A 17,840-nucleotide genomic window follows, 5' to 3' on the forward strand; every position below is an offset into this window, starting at 1 on the left:
TGGGGGATGACCTTAACTTTGCCTTGGGGGATGACCTTAACTTTGCCCTGGTCCCCGCCTGGCTCGAGGGCAGCTCTGCGGGTACCGAGGATCCGGGTCTGCGAGTCAATGTTATACCCCAGGGTCAAGAGCCGAAGGAAAACTTTGTAGGTCTGAATGGTCTTTGGAATAAGGTTGTTATTGAGTGTGTTTAGAGTTGGAGGCAGGGCGCTGGAACTAGGTGATCTTTAAGGTCCCTTCCAGCCCAAACCATTCCGTGATTTTTGGCTGTTCCTCACCGAGCCTTTTGAAATGCAAAGATGAACTTCCCACAGGGTGTTGCTTTTCTCTAAAGGCATCTTATAATTAATTACCAGTGTTTCGAAAGGGAAGACGGAGAAGCTTAAGGTTTGTGAGCCCTTCACGAGTACCATAACGCAGTCGTGCCTGTAAAACCAGGGCGTTCCTGGTCGGAAACCTGCTAATGGGTTTGTAGTTCTAGAAACCTACATCTACAGTTGCGGTTGTGGATGTCCTACAAGTGCTCAGAGTGGGGTGGAGTGACTGCTAACTAATTGTGAGGAGAGATTTCTTCTTGATGAGGAGATGAACATCTGGAGTTATCCTGGCATTGTGTCATTCATGATTCATTTCTAGCAGAGATTAGAGGAAAGGTCTGATGCCCTCTTTAGGATCTGATGTGCTGATAGTTGCTTAGGTACTGTAATGTTACACCTCCATTCATATGGGAAGTAGACTAGGAAAATGTCTGTTTTCATAGATCTTTCTCTAGCACAGCTCTTGTTCTGGTGTGAAAAAGTCTTTGTTGTCATCACTTAACCTATCTGAATTAATAACTTTAAGTTGTTTAACTTTTTTCTTCCCCTCACCTGATTTTTCCTTCTGGTATCCTGAAATCTGTTACTTTTTAACTCCTTTCTGTTAACCTTTCAGTGAAATACTGTAACCACTCTGCACTGGAGAGGAAGGAGCGTCTTCCTCATCTCTTTAAGAAGATGAAAAGCGTGCTGAGAAAAGAATTTAAGTTGTGGTCCCCTGTTAGAGCTGGAAAACCTGCACCTGTAAGGGTGGGTGTGGCTCACAAAGAGAACTTAACTTGGATCAAGAGGCAGTGAGAGGCTCCAGGCTGCCCAAGGAGTAGCTTGTTGGTGCATGAATTTGGAAGGCAGCTCGATTTTCCCCCTCCACTGCTCTGCAGATCCTGTTGTATGAGCAGAGTGATCCGTTCTTACCCTTAGATAGAGGTTTGGGCATCTCTGTTGTGTAAGAACACAAGGATTGGAATGTTTAGCTGCCCAGGATCTCCAGGTAGTTGTAAGTCCCAGGTGGGCAAAATGATTCTTTGCTCCAACGTGATGCAGCCATGTCTGGACCTGGAACCTTGTGGGAAGGCTGGGAGGTGTAAAGAGTCAAGTATTCCTGATGGGGACTGATTCACGTTTAAAAGCAAGGGGTTTGCAGCAGTAACTGTGAGAAGAGCTGGTAGGAAGTGGGTATAGCCTGCCAGCTGCCTTTTGAGGCTGGTGAACACAGTTACTGTAGGAAGATTTACCATATTCTTGTCTGGTTCTTTCTGTTCTTCATGTAAATGCTTTTTGCATTATGTAGATGATGATAACGTGAGCTCTCAGGTGTTGTACAGAGCCAGCTCTGCAGCTTGTGGGCAGCTTGAGACCTCTTGAGACTGAGCTGAGAGGGGCAGTGCTGCAAGAAATGGTGATTGAATTAGTGATTTGTTGATTGGTGGTGGTGTTTCTCCCCTGTGTGCTGTGAGGCCTGCAAGGAGAATGGGAGACTGTTCTACCAGAGGGACAAACACAGGAAGCTGAGTCCTGGAAACCTCTGATCATGGTCTTATTTCCCTTTTGCAGAAGTACCACCCTCTGTATTCTGAGGAAATCCATCCTTAAACAGTTGATTTTTTCACAAGTGCATGAGTTTTCCTTGCCTGCCTGTAACAGCTCGTCTGTGCTGGTGCACGTACACTGTTCACCAGCAGCCAAACACATCTGCTGCAGAGTTTGTGCCAAGGTGAAAAAATACACTGAGTCTGGAAATGTAGTCACATACATGCCTGTGTGGTTTTCTGAAAAAAAATTTGAACGTTTTCCCTGGTTGTAGCTGTATCTCCAAGAGATTCTTGAGCTGAATTTTCAAGTGGAGTGTCCTGGGATATCATTTGGTAGCCAAAGTAGAACCTCTTTGTGCCCTTCTTGTTAATTTAGAATTTTGTTTTCATCCTGCTTGCAGTGCTTCAGGTGTTCCCTGCTGGCAGCTCTGTCCCCAGCAGTGACCTTTGTCCCTAGCTCAAACCTGATTCTCTTCCTGTTTCTCTGTGGTTTGTGTTGTCTGTCCAAGCAGAACACAAGGATCCATTGAGGAAGCTGCTCTTGCAATAACAACTGAAAACTTGACGAGTAGGTGCTTGGCTCAGGCAAAATATTGCTGGTGATTCTGGCAAAGCAAACCTGCCAGAGCTCTCAGAAGGCAAGTCTTGCTGTCCAGCTGACTGTCAGAAAGGATTTGCTTTTTGGTCTTTTGAAGGTTTTGCAAAGGCTTAAGTTATTTTAAACACTTCTAAGGTCTGCAGGGAGAAGAGGGAGCTGTGGGGAGATGTTTTAGTAGTGATGGGGAACTTGCTTGGTTACTTTGTTCCTTTACTGCTTGTAGTAAGGGAAAGGAAGTGTGATCCACAGTCACTGACTCACCCAAGTGTGTGCTGAATTTCCCCTATCCTTGCTCTGAGTTCGTAATGTAAGGAAGAAACTCTGACTTTAGTGTGAAGAAGGCTATTTGAATTTATTACTGAAAAATGTAAAGAGTTAATGAGTTTTTTCTGTCATTAATTATCTGCTCTCCTTTTCTGGCCTAGCTGGGTAGCCATGGCAGGTGATGACTGTGTGAGGAAACGCCAGTCTGGCTCCACTGCACCCTGCAAGACCCCTGAGAATGAAGAAACACAGAGGAGACCTGAGAGCGAGAGGTCGTTTCAAAACTCAAGCAATGGTGAGACTCACTGGTTTGGGAGTAGCTGCACCTCTGGCATGTGATCTGCTCTAAGGTGTCCTTTCTAGCTCATGGCTCTGGCCTCTTTGCTCCTTCATTTTGTTTTTTCTGTCTCTGGTGGAGCTCCCTGTGTACCAGCTGCACCCCTTCAGCAGGTGTGGGTTGTTTGGAGTGATGACCTGCAGAACTTTCCCTAGGGAGCTGTGCTGCAGTGCTTGCAGGGATCTAAAAAAGGGATTAATTGTCACAGCGGAAGGAGATGCATTAATGCTGTAAATGGTGCAAATGCCTCTTGGCAGCACTTTTGAGTAATCCTGGTAAATGCTTTTTCTGGGACTTCATCTCACTTCCTTTACAAGCTTTAAGTATGAGGCTTCTCAAGATTGAACAAAATGGTGTTTAACATACCTGACAGACAGGTGGAGGTAGGATGGCACAAGGAATGATTCTCTGCTCCTCTGGGGTTCTGTTGGTGTCAGGATGGCTCCCTTCTATCCAGTCAACCTTGGCTGCCAGAAAACAGAACAGTAAACAGTTGGGTTTGTATTCATTTGTTCTGTGGTCACCTTAAAAGTTATGTGGCTTGTAGTTGACTTTGTGGAAGGGTCACTGCTGCCATGCCCTGTCCCATGGGTTGCAGGGACAGTTTTGTGGCACAATAAGTGGTTTTGCCTGTGGACTCTGTGACTGTCTGTAATTCCTGGTTTATGCTGTACCACATTCCAGCCCAGTGATAAGGAGGTCAGCATTGAAATTGCAGCTTGTTTCCTTTCTCTTTGGGACACAGATTAAGCAAATAGCTAAAGTAGTTTATCACAATGTGCCATGTGAGTATAAGCTCCAAAACCCTGATGCCACTGACTCAAGGAGATAATTCTTACTGATATGCTTCTGAATATTGTCACTATTTCATAGTACTCCTTTCAACTGAAACAGGAGTTGGAGCAAGTTTAAGTTTAGGACAAGTTAGATTTCTTCTTGCAAAAAAATACATTGGAGAGAGCACAAACTGCTTGGAGAACTGGGATTTTAAGCTGATGGTAGTACAGTAATTTTAATTGGATCAAATGGGACTGTTTTAGAAAATTGCAGGGAGTTGGTGGCTACTGAAAAACAGTCATGATGGGTTTAGAAGTAGACTAGTACCTTTTTAACCTTTTTTTATGTATGGAAACTCCTTAACTGTTATGAATGAATTTGAGTTCTTGCAAGGTTTTGGGTGAATAATAAATATAGAAGTGATAACTAGTGCTTGATCCGTGGGTGTGCCTGTCTTTAAAGATCTGTCCTTTCAACACCTCTTGAGATGTGGCAAAACACCACTGGATGTGAGATACTGTGAGTGTGTAGCAAGTAAACATCCTGGGGTAGATCTCTTGAAAGTGTGCTGAGCTCTCCTATGTGTCTGGTGGGTTGGCTTGGAACAGTGCAGTGTGCTTTTAATCCTTGTACAAACTGCAGTGAAGGGCAGCAGGGAGGAATCCTGGTTAGTTAAGACCAGGTGCATTTTACCTGCCAGCGTTGCTGCCAGTTGAGAAGAGGTGTCACAAAGTGTCACTGGTTTTTGCAGGCTCTTTGCTCAGCACAGTGATGGGGACAACAGGATTAACACAAGGAGGTAGGAGGCATGAATCTGATGCCTTGAGGCATGGGAGGAAGATACATCCCTCTCGTCAGAAATTCCTCTGTACAATGGGGTTAAATCAGCATCTCTATGACCCAAAGGTTGCAGCTTTATGAAGTGTGGCCTCTTCATAGTGGCCCTTTCTGTGAAAGCAGGGCTGAGGTGGGAGAATTTCTCAAAAGAAGCAGCCATAGATGGTTTTTCTCTTTCTTTTGTCCTGGCTCTTCACGTCTGAATAGCTGTTTCTAAGGCATTAGTGCTGATGTGTACAAAGGCAGTGTGTGGCTAATGATCTGCTGTCTGGCAACAGCCTTTTTATACTGTAGCATCTTAACGCTGAGTGTTGTGGAGAATTTTAGACAAGATGCATATTTGTTGCAGTCAAGGGATTCCAGCCAGGTCAAGAATGTATGAAAGTAAGTATTGTAGCATCTTTGTGGCAGTTATTTCTGTAGAAAGACAAAATCACTAACGTGATTACCCAGCCTTGATCCTCTCTGATTATAGCAAGCACAATCTGCTTTTTAACTGAAGAGTTAATGTGTCAAGGGCCAATTGACTTGTTTCCAGAAGTGTGTGAACTTTCTACAGAAACTTCTGGACCTCTAACCCTTTCTTCATTAACTCAAATGCTTTGGCTGATATTAAATTGCTAAGAGGAATAGTTTTAATATATGTATTGGCTTTAGAGCTACATTAGGTCTGCCTCTTCCATTGATATAGTTGAGGTTACTTTTTTTCTTGCCTCATCAATGCTTCTGAAGGCTGTCTCCTTGCTTGGCTTCCAAGAGTGAAGAGTTTGTACTCAGGTACACCCAGTTTTTTAGCAGTATTGTTTCTATTTTGTAATTATTCAGCCTGTAATTTCACTTTGACAGAGTAGCTGAACTTCAGTCTGATGTATCACTTCTCCTTTAATTGGCTCCAGTGTTGTAATTAAACAGCTAATTTGGTCCTGGCATAGAGTCAGCAGATGATCTGGGTGGCAATAATCCCCTGTCAAAAGCCAGGCCTCCTTAATAAAATTAGTTTTACATGTTTTCAGCTGGAGATACATAAATATCAGGCTGTTCTGCCTAATAGGATGTTGGTATCAGGCAGTACTGGTTGGACGAAAACTCCCCTGGAATGAGCGTAATAGAAACTGCATGGGCACATCTAAAAAGGTTAGAGAGGACATGGATTCTCAGTGTGCATTCAGAGTTCTCTGAGATGCTCAGATTAGTCATTCAGAACAGTAAAATGGTGGTTTTGGGGTCTGTCCTTGTTTCCCCAGAAATCAGGAAAGGATTAGAAGTGTCTCTGGAGGCTCATCTGCAAACAAGCAACGTGGCAAAGCTGTTTGGTGTGAGTAAGGCTGTTTGGTAATGCTGATCTTAAAAAGGAGTTATCTTCCCATGGAGAGGTTACTATCGATCATTCTCGGTGCAAAAGTTCATGGTGATGCACGAGTTGCATGTGCCCACTGATGGAGGAGGAGGAGGGAACTCTCAGAGCAATTTGGAAAGCTTTAGCCTTTGCTGTCTGACTCACAGTAGTAAGTGTTCAGTGTATGAACAGGCTTTTTCTTGCAGGTTAATGAATTTGGGATTAAGCTGCTTGAATTGAGTGTCTTGGATGTGTTTCTGAGAGACGGATCGAACAGAGCTGTTCTGTCTCGCTGGGTTCTGGCAATTTTGTGCTCTCGTGTTTTGGAACCTGTGGATTAGGTGAAGGCTCAGCAGTTTTTTCTGAGGAGCCTGTAGACATGGTAGCATGATATAGAGAATGCAGATGTTTCTTCCTGCTAGTGAAGAGGCTGTTTCTGTCCCATGTACCTTCAGAAGTGACTTTTTAAGCTCAGTACCTTGTCCAGCTGCAGTTCAGTGTCCTATGGCTTGTGCATTCTTTAAATTGGTCACCTGAGTCTAATGATGACTTGCCTCTATCTGCTGAGTGGCCAAAAAAATTACCATAATTAAGAATAAGGCTCATTAGCATCAAATTATTAATGTGGGTTGTACCAGAAATGGAACTCCTCCCCTCTTTACAGTAGCCTTGCACTAGGTTGGCTTTAACACTGCCTTGCTTCAGGTAACATCTTTAGTGTTTTTGGAGAGGAAGCCTTTAAATCCAGGTGTCAGTAATGAAATCCTTCTGCCTATGTTGCTTTAACCTTTTGAATGGTCGATTTCCTGATCAAGAAATAAGTTGGTTTTTGTTGGATCCCAAGCTGCTGTACCAGTAGATCATGTGAATGGTTTCCTGCTCTAGTCATCTCAAATGTCACTTATATCTGTTACGTGCAAGAGTAGGTTGAAAAAGGGACAATGAGATCCTTTAGGAAAGGTAGTTAGTCAATCTTTTGTGAAACCAGAGTTGCTCAACTTCTCAACAGTTAAGCAGCTTTCTCAATCTTCAGGTGATTTTTTTATTAGCCTGGTTTCCTATGGAAACAAAGTTTACATTCAAATTGCTCATTTGTTTTTTTTCTTCTGATTTTTGAACCTACTTGGATTTTGGGCTGTACAGAGAAGTCAGTCCTATGAGCATCGGTTTCTACAAGCTCAAGACAAGTGGTCAGCTAAAGACCTTGTTAATGTCTTTGCTGGTGGGAAGGCAACACAACTGCTGTTAAAACTTCTCCCCGTGAGCAGAGCTCTTCCAGAGCAAACTCTGTTTCAGTGTCCTGTGAAATTGGCCACTATTTTGTACTAGTCTTCAAAGACAACTTTTTTATCACTTTGAATATATTTCCTGTTTTCTTAAGGCACATCTCAACTTCAAATGCAGAGATGTGCTTGCTTGTATTGTGCAGCCTTAAGTCTATTTTTATAATGCTGTTGGAATCCCAAACTGATATAGAGGGATCCAGTCTTTGTTTTCAGGGTCAAAGGAAAGTGAAGATTTGGATTCTTTAGTAGTGCACACTTCCTTTTAGACTCAGAATCATGTGATGAATCTCTTCTCCAGTGACCTCACAGAACATGAGTGGCAGCTTGCACAACAGAAGATGAGTGATTAAAGAAGATGATGAGTTTGTGTGTTCTCTGGTATCTGCCTTGTGACACAGTTGAGTTTATGGGGCAATGCAACACAGCAGAATGAGTTGGTTTGGAGTTGGTTTTCTTCTACAGGAGATCTTATTCTGGAAAAGATGTGACAAGCTCACAAGGGATTTTACTTTGTTGTATGAGATGCTTATACTGAAGACAGGTCTTGATTTTAAAGCCTTTTAAAAGATGCTGTGTTTGTAGTCTATTCTGTGGTTAAATTGTCAGGAGGGACACTGCATGCAGTTCAGCTGTTACAGCATCAGCAGGTCAGAGACTGGCCTTGTTTCCTGTGCAACCATTAAAGCTGCACATTTGATATAGGTAAAACTTGTAGTCAAAAGGGGTGTTTTATTAATAAATACTATGCCTGGGTAGTTATAATAACTGAGGCTTCAAATGCAAGATCTGACAGGAAATATATGGTCAAAGCAGTGGCTGTTTTATTTTTAGGTTAGCCTACAAAGGAAATACTGCAATCCCTTAAGTCTCACGTGTCCTGTCCACTTTGGCCTTGTTGGGTGGCTTCAAGAAAACTTGATGATAAGAGACACAAATTCTTAGCTTTTTGCAGGGGAAGGTTCATTAAACTCAGCAGCTCTGTCTGATCTAGCAGATCAGCACGAGCTGGTTCTTCACACAGTAGTAACGGGAGGAGAGAAATCTGAATACAATTGTGGAGTGACACGGTGAGGGAGTAGAGTCACTGAGATGATATGAAGGGGATACAGTTCTGCTGCTCGTGGAACAAATTGATTTTTTTTTTTCTTTTCTTTTTTAAAATTTATTGGGTGTGAATCCATTTTAGACCAGCAAAGTGCAGGAACTAAGTGGGTCAAGGGTATCTTAAATTTCTCTCTCAGTTTGTTTTCCAAACTGCTGTTGTTCAGTAAGTGTATCAGCACGATGAGTTTAAGTGCTGAGGTAATTTTTTTTTTTTTGTCTTGGAGCTGAGATGCTTAGCAACTGGGAATTCTATTTTTGGAAAAATATATCTTTGCATGCAGCCAAAATTTGTGGTATTAAGCAGTTTCCTTGTTTGTTGTTACATTAGAGGGCTTCTAAGTAATGGGCAGTTGTTGCTGTTCTTAAGTCTATATTTTGTGTAGTACTTTTTATAGACAAAAAAACATTCTTCCTGCCTGATTGTTGGGAAGGGGAATTAATGCTGACAACTGAGCATAGCTGCATGAGGGTAAAGCTTCTTGTTTTGTTTAACTCCAGTATTCAAATCGGAGTCATTTCTGAAGCAGGTCTCCCTAAACTACTTAAAAGCAGTTGCTCAAAACAGTTGCTCATAAGAGCACCCTGAGAATAGTGAGCATCACAGAAGCACTTGTGTCAATGAAAATGAAACCACATTTTGTGTGCAGGGGCTGTGCCCATACAAGGAGGCCACATTATGCACTGTGATAGTGCATGAATCTGTTTTCCTGCCACACAGCAGCACAACTTTGGCACCTCTTCAGCAAATCTGTGAGCTCATGCTTCCCTGGAATCTTATTAGGGAATCAGTTCAGTACCTTCTTTTTCTAGAAGTGGTTACTGTTGTCTTAGAAACAAGTTGTAATCCCGGCTATGTGTCTGTGTGTGAGATAGTGCTGTAGCTATAATTGCCAAAGGATATGCACAAGGCAAGGTTTCTTGCAATCTTTTCACCCTGAGTGGTATTTTAGGGGGGTGGAGACTGCTGCTTTAGTCTTGCTTTTCCTCCATGTGCAAGACTCTCTGTTTTAAGTAACTTTATCTTCTGTGTTGTTCTTATTGGAGAGGGGAAACACCAGCTGGTGCTTGTCCTAAACCCTGACTAGTCCAAAATGCCTGATCTGTGGGTGCTGTTCCTCTTGATGTAATAGAGACATCTTATGGGTGTGCCAAATAAAGGTGATATTTGAGGCTTTGCCTATATTAGTAATGGTAAAAGATGATATTGATGGCATGTAAGACCTGACTGTTTGCTTGAGTGGTGAAACATATTGAGGAATACAGTCATACCAATATCTAGCACTTCTCCTGGGGGATGAAAGGACTGGGAATATCCAGGTTTGAACACAGGATAATCTTCCAGCTTGCCATTCAGCCTGTCTTAAAGCTGATCACAGTATTTCACTGATAGCCATGACTTGACTGCCTTGTCTGTTGGCAACGTAGAGACCTCCAGACAAACTAACCTTAGTCTGGTGTAAGATAAACTTCTGATAAAAGATCAGCACACTTGGATATGACCTTCTAAGGGTTGCTCTGATTGCTGCTTCAAGGCTGAATATGTTTAGGGACCTTGGGGAAGATTTGCAGAGTTGCTGATGGAAAATAAAGCTTTCAAATATCCAGCATGTTATCAGCTGTTGACTGCCTGACAGTTCTGTGATCCTAAAACACTTGGTCGTAGTTTATGAACTTCCTGCAGCTTTGATTTGAGCTTAGTGGGACCTTATTAGAAGTCAGAAATACTGTCAAAGTTGGTGTCTGAGCTACTGTATGTTGTGCTTTCTGTGTTTTCAGACATGCAGATAAAATTGCAAATGTTAAATGTTTGCCTTCCTCCTTCAGGCCGTGTTGATGTCGACCACGTGATAACAAGGAAAATGCAGCTAATAGCAGAAGCTGAGGTAAATATAATACTTGCTTGTGGGGTGGAGCAGGATAACTGACCCCCAATGTCTTTTGGAGAGTCACTGACCCTGGAACACAAATATCCCTGTTTAGTTGTAGTTTGAGTGCAGTGACTTTTCCACAGCCCTCTTTCTCTGTCCTACTTGGCACAAGAGAGGTAGTGTTTATCCGATGTGGTTCTGTCTTCCTTGACCCCGATAGGTTGAAGTCCAGAGATAAGAATGAACTTTGAGACCTGTAAATAAAATGGAAATTCCCTTACCACTAACTTCTGGCAGTGTGATTATTAGCCAGCCTGCTTGCATATTTGAAATGCTCTGTGTCCTGTTATCCACTGAATAAAGGGTATCCCACAACTTCTGTTGCCTTGGCTGTGGAGATGACCCTCCTGAGCCTTGGTCTCACTCCTGTCAGGGAACAATATCCTCAAGGAAAATAGCACCAGGTGTTTCTGACATCATCTGCATCTGTGTGAGCTGCCATTGTCTTAGATTATATTGAGGTGATTAATGCCCAAATTAAATGAAGTTGGCCAAACAATGAACTGCACCCTCCTTGTTAACCATTGTTTTGTGGCACCCATGTTCCTCAGGGCGAATCGTCCTGCACTCTTGCATCATTTTATTGCAGAGAATTCTGTGGTAAAGATGAAGTAATCTAATTGTTCCAGCTTTTTGTGAATAGGAGGGAGTGGATACTTAGAGAGAAAAATACCTCGCACCTTTGAGATGTTTTCCTATTTAAAAGTCTTTTTTTTTTCTACCTCTATAGGTGGTAATTTATAACAAGTGTAACTAAAGGGGTTCTAAATGTCTTCTGCAAAGGGTGCTTTTTGTGCTAAAACTCCTAAAATTCAACCCATTAGAGGGATAGTCACCTTGGAATTTTATTTTGCATGTTGTGCTCTCCTCTTTATCCTTACTGAGGACATGGGAGATCAAGCCTTGTAACTCTTCTCTGCAGACAAAACAGCCACTGTTAATCACTGTGCTGGCAATGGATGTTTGCAGGAGAAAGCTTTCACTGTTAAGCACATGAAGCTTTGAAAGTTCCAGGGAGCAAGGGGACAACTTGATCTTGGATTTCTTTCTTCAGGAGTGTTCCTTATTTATTTTCTTGTTCCTTTTTTTTTTTTTTCTGGTCACCAGTTTTGAGACACACTAGTTTGCAGACAGAGTGATCTCTTATTTGCAAAGAGAATCCTAAAGAAACAGCGGGTCAGTGGTGCTTTAGTTGCTGAAGTTTCTCCCAAAACAGGGGGAGTTCAGGTTTTAAGCCCTGAGTTAGGCAGCTTGTAGATTTATTTAAGGTGCCTCAAAGCTACAGTAATAGAGGTAAGGTTGAGGAAAAAACCCACCTACTGCAAAATACCTGAGAATTCCTCGAGTGGCAGGCGCCCTTTTGTTGTGTGAACCACTGGACAAAGGCTTGGATTGCAGTTCCTCTTTTCTGTGATAGGTATCTGAGGTCTAGGCAGATACTTGGCTTGTGAAAAGCCTGGTCACTGACAACTCCACAGATATAAATAGGATTTGCAGGAGCTGGAAGTCAGGCACCTTCAGTCCAGTCTGGAAGTCCTTTGCTCATCCTAAACTGAGCTGAGCTCTGTCACCTGGTCAGGGCTGGCTGTTGTCACGTTCCAGTGACCAAAATTACTAAATCTGTTACAATGAGTAAAATGCTGGGGAACTGATGCAACTTTAAGCCACAGGGTTACTTCCTTCAACTTACTCTGACTTCTCATCAATTATTGGCCAGCTTCTGCTTTTTATGGCATAGCATTCTTTTCATGCTTGTTGGTTTGTAATTACAGTTACTGGAGGGTGTCTGTACTCTGGTTGTATTTTATTTAATCTATTGAGAACTCATGCCCTGCTCTCCCAGTCCAAACACCTGCACGTGTTGGTATCAGCCCTGGAGGAGGCAACCTCAGCAGAGTGCCAGCTAAGGGAAAGAGGTACTTCAAGGAAATACCATGTTAAACTCTCGCCAAGAAGAGATTAGGCTGAAAAAAGGGGAGACACTGTGAAAAAAAAAAAAAAAAGACTGTTTTGTTGGGAATGAATAGTGCTTTGTTTGGCATAGGAATTTGAGCACTCCAAGAGGAGCAGGAATTTCTCTTTTGGCTTTTTTAGTAGGGATATGTGCATGCATGCTGTAAAATTAGGCTGTACTAGAGAGCACAACTGTCTTCTGTTACAGGTTGTATTCCCAAGTACTCAATATTTGTTTTTTTTCCTCCTGTTTGTAAAGGAACAAGTCCATATCTCTTGCCTCCCAGAAAAGCAATATCTAAGAGTAGCCAGATCCTAAGAGCTTCTGTTTCATTAAGCACTGGTGAAGCTTATTTATTCTATACTGGAAGCTGCCAAATAGGGGGAAGATGTTTTTTGAAGTTAAATATTAGTCTACTCCTTCCCCTACTGCAGCATTTGTTTCAAGAGATCTCTCTGGATCTGACTACAATGGAACAGGAGGAATGGAGAGTTCTGATCCACCTTGACCTCAGGGTCTTCTGGTTTTATGTGAGCTTACTTCAGATTGTCCTGTATTTTCTGCCGGAGAGTTAAACTTGCTTTCTTAGCTGTTGTTGCACTAGACAGGAGCATTTTGTAAGAGTATGTCATCTGATCATGTATTTTATACAATCATAGAATGGTTTGGGTTGGAAGGGACTTTAAGGACCATCTCATTCCAACCCCCCTGCCATGGGCAGTGACACCTCCCCCTAGACCAGGTTGCTCCAAGCCTCATCCCTGGCCTTGAGCACTTCCAGGGATGGGGCAGCCACAGTCACTCTGTGCCAGTGTCTCAACACCCTCACAGGGAAGAATTTCTTCCTAATATCTAACCTAAATTTCCCTTCTTTCAATTTGTACCCATTCCCTCTTGTCTTGTCACTACAGTTCTGATGAAGAGTCCCTCTCTGACTTCCCTGTGGGCCCCTTCAGATACTGGACAGTTGCTCTGAAGTCTCCCTGGAGCTTCTCTTCTCCAGAAACTTTTACTTTGCAACCTTATGAGAAAGTAGAAAGGAGTGGGGAATTCTGAAGGTGGTCAGAGAAACACATGCGTTTCTTAAGCAGCTGAGCAGTGGGAAAACTAGATGAAATAATACATAATTATCATTAGGAAGACTTGGACCTTGAATCTGGAGGCAAACTGGAAAAATCCAGGCAAAGGATGGTCAGATAAATGTGGCTAGTAGACACTTGCATAAAGAAAACCAAAACCAATATGCAAATTAGGTTTGAAATAAGTTATAAGAATAACTCTTAAACCACTTCACAAATCTCAGGGTCCTCTCTGTATGTAATAAGAGAGTTTGCACCACAACAGAAAGGGATCCAGAGCTCAGTGTAGTACTTTGTGCAGAAATAAGTAACTCTGAACATTTTATCATTAAGTTTCTCCTAAATGCATCAAGTTTTAAAAAAACTGCTTGGGAGATCAGGTCTTTGAAAGTTCATGTTATGAGACTGAATAGCAGATCAAACTATATTGCAGACAGGAAAATACAGGAATTAATTACACATACTAGATTCAGGCGGGACAAAAGGGATATGAAAACATATTGGCATTTTACAATCTGCCTTTTGAAGACGAATTATAGCCTTTATCTGTATAACTTATTATTTGGAGGGTTAAGTAATGTTTTTCTTTCTAGAAATGAAACTCTATCAGGTGAAGCAAGCAGGCTTTGACCAGGATGGCCTGTGCTTTGTCCACAGCTGATTAGCTCCTTTTTTTTTTTTGCACTGTATCAGTGCATTTTGCCAAAAAATGGTGAAGGAGATGCTTATCTCTGGTTTTTCATGCACCTGAAGAAGCCAAGGTCTCTAGTGAACCAGATACTTCAGAAGTTGCCTTTGTTAAAGTGCGAGATGAAAACTATGAATAGGTTATAAGTGGTGCAACTTTGACATAACTTCCTCTTAATAGAGAAGACAACCTGTATAAAGCTGTGAGAAGAAAAGGGAGTGTAGGAGATTGAACTGGAATATTTAATCCCGCGAATTCTCAAATTTGTTGGTTCCCAGTTTTGTGCACTAAGGATATACCTCTGGTTAAAACTGAGAAATACTTTCTGGGACTCATGTTTTAAGTTAACACTAACATATGAGAAACACCTGCCACTGCAGACATGTGTATGAAGATCAGTATGTTTACTTTGTTTCTCTGTGTTGCATCTGATAGAGAAACATAAACGTTTTTCAAAGTCCTGAGGTGTGTGAACAGGCCAGGATGAGCCCCTGATCTTGTCCAAGCAGGCTCCAACTGTTGGCAGGAATGTTTTCTTGTTGCTTTGCCCTGTCTTGCGCCGGGATAAACAGGAATATAAATATTTTATGAAAATCTATCCAGCAAGTTAAACGATTTCGTGCTCTGTTTTTACTCTGTCAGCAACTGAAGCCAGCTTTCATGAAAGAGGTGGACAGTCACTTCACAGAGTTTGTGAACAGCTTGGTGGCAAAATCGGCGCTGCTGGATTCCTCATCTCCAGCCTCCCTCTTCCCAGCTTCCTGCTCAGAGAAGGAATTGCACAAAGCCAAGTAAGACAGTTTTAATTGTTCCTGTAACAAGGTTATGTTTCCTGGAGGCTTTATTTCCTTTTTTATCTCAAATGTTCTCCTCTTTTTTTTGCAGGAACTCAAGGGCCCCTCCAGAACACGGGAAGATCTTTACTGCCAGGAGGTCTCTCTTGGAGTGAGTAACTTAACTTCACATTTTCCATCAAATTGACTGAAAATACCCTTGATAGCAAATTAAAGAGCCTTTGCTTTGGGGTACTTTCCCCACCACCACCCACAGCCTTACATTCAATCCCATGTGGACTAATCTGCTCAGGCTTCTCTGTTTCTTTCTAAAACATCTGTACTACAGCTTGCAGGCTTCCCCAAATGTAAACCTTAATTACAGCCCTCTCAATCCCACTGGGATAATGGCTAATTATCCTTTGTCTGAGGATGAACTGAGGACTGGCACCCAATTTGTACGTTAATTTTCTTCTCTCCCTTAGTGAACTGTTTGAAGTGAGTCACATCAGGACAATCTACCACATGTTCATCGCTCTCCTCATCGTCTTCATCCTCAGTACACTTCTAGTAGACTTCATTGATGAAGGAAGGTAGGAATGCTATGGAAACACAGGGACAAGGGTTGGGAAATGCTTCCAGAGCTCCAGAGGTACAGGAAGTAGCAGAATGGTGCAGAAAGAAGGGGGAATCCTTCCTTTGGGTGTTGTTGGACGGAGGGGTTTCAACTTGACATAGAATATATGCTGGAATTCCTGTTGAGGGGGTATGATCATTTCAAATTGGATAGCTAGATATTAGGAAAATATTACAAATTGATGTATTACATGAGAATTGTGGCCAGCACAGTTTGGCCTAATGTGCTTAGTTCATCACAAGGCTGGCAAAAGGGAATGTGGACTACTTTAGCTGAACATCTCTAATGAGAAGATAGCTTTCAGCTGCTTGTGTTGCTTGAAGAAGGACTCTGTTTAGAGAAACTTTAAATACTTCAGCAGTCCTTCCTCTGTTTAAAAATGACAGCTCTGGAACACTGTACTTGTGCTTAAATAAAAATAGAACTTTGTTTTTCCTGGGGAAAAATCTCAAGGATGTTGGCACAGCCTCTGCTAAGATAGTGCTTTGTAGGTAGCCAGTTGTGGAAAAAAATTGTGAAAGACTGCTTTCCTCACACTTGGTTGTTGCTTAAATAGTGTTTTGGCAAGCTGTATCTCATGTACACAAGGAGGATTATGTGTTTATCTTGCTGATTATCTGCTCTTTGGTGTACAAAACCAGAGCTGTATCTTGATTATAATCAGTCCCCCTTGTCTGGGTATAAGAACAGACTTATATGCCATTGAATGTTTAGCTGATCCTAACTTACTGGTGTATGGACACTGGGGAGAATTGGTATTTACCTCTAAAATCCCTGATTACTTAAAAAAAACCAAACTGCTGTGGCTTTAGTTAGATCTGATCATTTGGATTCAGTTTGCAATTGAGCTACCACATGAGAGCAAATACTTTTTGTTGTTGTACTCTGTGCTATCTCCTCTGATCTTAGTTTAGAAGAGCTGCTTACTGTAGGAGTAAGCTCTGGTGACTGTGATAGTCAAGTTGAACATCTTTTTGTTTATGTCCTTATGTATTAAGCTTGATTAATGGACTGAAGTACCTGGTGCACACCAGTTGGATATATTTGGACTGACCATCTAATGACCCTGAGCCTTTTGGGTAACTTCTAAACTGAATCCATGTGGAATGCCCACAGATCTCACAAAGCAGGATTAAACTAGATTTGAGCGGTGCCTGTTAAAATACCCCATGCCTACAGAGGTGGGGAAAAAGCCTCTTTAGGTGTTAAACTCCTGGGAAGAACTGATTCTCAGTGGCCACATCCTGGGAGTGTTCCCCAAAAGCTCTTTTGGACCCTGGTTCAGCACTGGATCGTTTAGTCACGTGCTTGTTCTTAGCAGGGATGAGCTTGAGCATATTCTTAAAGCACATGCTGATCTTAAAGATGTGCTTAATTAAGCCCTGTGGGGCTTAATTATGTGCCCTGATGGCATGAGTCCTGCATTTATTTTCTGGTATACTTGAGAGTGGTCACTTAAAGCTTGCTATTGCCATGGTCACTTCTATCCCAACTGTCAAACAATTATGATCTGGAAGGTTTGTGTTTTGTAGCCACTTAGTGGACAAGAAGTATTTCTAATCAAACAACGGACACTGAATATTGTGTCTTTCCTTGTGCCTTCTAGGCTGGTCCTAGGATTTGATCTCCTGGTCTTTGTTTTTGGAAAGTTCCCAGTTGTCTTCTGTACTTGGCTGTGCATGTTCAGTGCCACAGTTGTCATTCCATACAACCTTTTCATCTGGTGGGCCCAAGGCTACTGCAGTTCCTCCCATCGTGCAATCCACTCTTTCTTCTATGGGATGTTGTTCACACTCTTCCAAATAGCTGGGCTTGGCTTTGGACCAACCTATGTTGCTGTAGCCTATGCCCTGCCTCCAGCTTCCCGTTTTATTGTCATACTGGAACAGGTAAGTCCCTCCCTTGTATCTTTGGATATATTGAATTTCATTTTCAAAATGGAAAGGGTCCTTTTCCCTAAAATGTTACTTTTATTTGTTAAAGTAAGCCAGGGCTGTGGTTTGAGTTTGTCTGTGACTTGAGAAAGAGTAGATAGTACACTTAATTTTGACCTGGAAACCACTTGTGGGTTTTTACCCTCTATTTAAGATTTTACTGTGTTTTTTTTTTTACTTCTGGGCTGAAATTCCATTTACTTCTAGTTGTCTTGTGGATGCTAAATGCTTAAAACAAATTTTAAGAACACGTTGTGCCATAGTTCACAAGGAAGCTGTAACATTCCTCTTTAAAAAACAAAACCCAAAAAAAGCAAGAACACAGTTGTCAAGTGGTTCCTGTTTCCATTTCTGTTCCCAAGAAACAAATGTCTTTGCTCTGCAGTCAGAACTTCATTGAATGTGGGGTTTTTTTTTTCACAGTGCGGGGGAAGCAGGGGAAGGGTACAAAAGTGATCT

General features: G+C 42.1%; 1 protein-coding gene and 1 long non-coding RNA gene across 4 annotated transcripts in view; one reads left to right on the forward strand and one right to left on the reverse strand.

Moving 5' to 3' along the window:
• Nucleotides 1-17,840, forward strand: part of SOAT1 (sterol O-acyltransferase 1) — a 28,209-nt gene that overhangs the window by 355 nt on the left and 10,014 nt on the right. The window contains exons 1-7 of one of the 2 annotated variants that reach the window (XM_027658412.1): nucleotides 1,847-2,031; nucleotides 2,873-3,006; nucleotides 10,213-10,271; nucleotides 14,680-14,828; nucleotides 14,923-14,982; nucleotides 15,296-15,403; nucleotides 17,054-17,336. In XM_027658412.1, the coding sequence (XP_027514213.1) occupies nucleotides 1,934-2,031; nucleotides 2,873-3,006; nucleotides 10,213-10,271; nucleotides 14,680-14,828; nucleotides 14,923-14,982; nucleotides 15,296-15,403; nucleotides 17,054-17,336 (891 nt within the window). In that variant the 5' untranslated portion in view covers nucleotides 1,847-1,933. Of the gene's footprint in view, nucleotides 1-1,846; nucleotides 2,032-2,872; nucleotides 3,007-10,212; nucleotides 10,272-14,679; nucleotides 14,829-14,922; nucleotides 14,983-15,295; nucleotides 15,404-17,053; nucleotides 17,337-17,840 lie in introns of those variants that run through there. The other variant, XM_027658413.1, reaches the window with a different exon arrangement.
• LOC113954289 overlaps nucleotides 3,409-17,840 on the reverse strand; it is a 37,814-nt gene continuing 23,382 nt past the window's right edge. For both annotated transcript variants that reach the window (XR_003530156.1, XR_003530158.1), the window contains one exon: nucleotides 3,409-3,515. This is a non-coding gene — a long non-coding RNA (uncharacterized LOC113954289). The remainder of the gene's footprint in view (nucleotides 3,516-17,840) is intronic.

This window comes from Corapipo altera, unplaced genomic scaffold (assembly GCF_003945725.1).
Source record: "Corapipo altera isolate COAL_440 unplaced genomic scaffold, ASM394572v1 79, whole genome shotgun sequence".
Taxonomy (NCBI): domain Eukaryota; kingdom Metazoa; phylum Chordata; class Aves; order Passeriformes; family Pipridae; genus Corapipo; species Corapipo altera.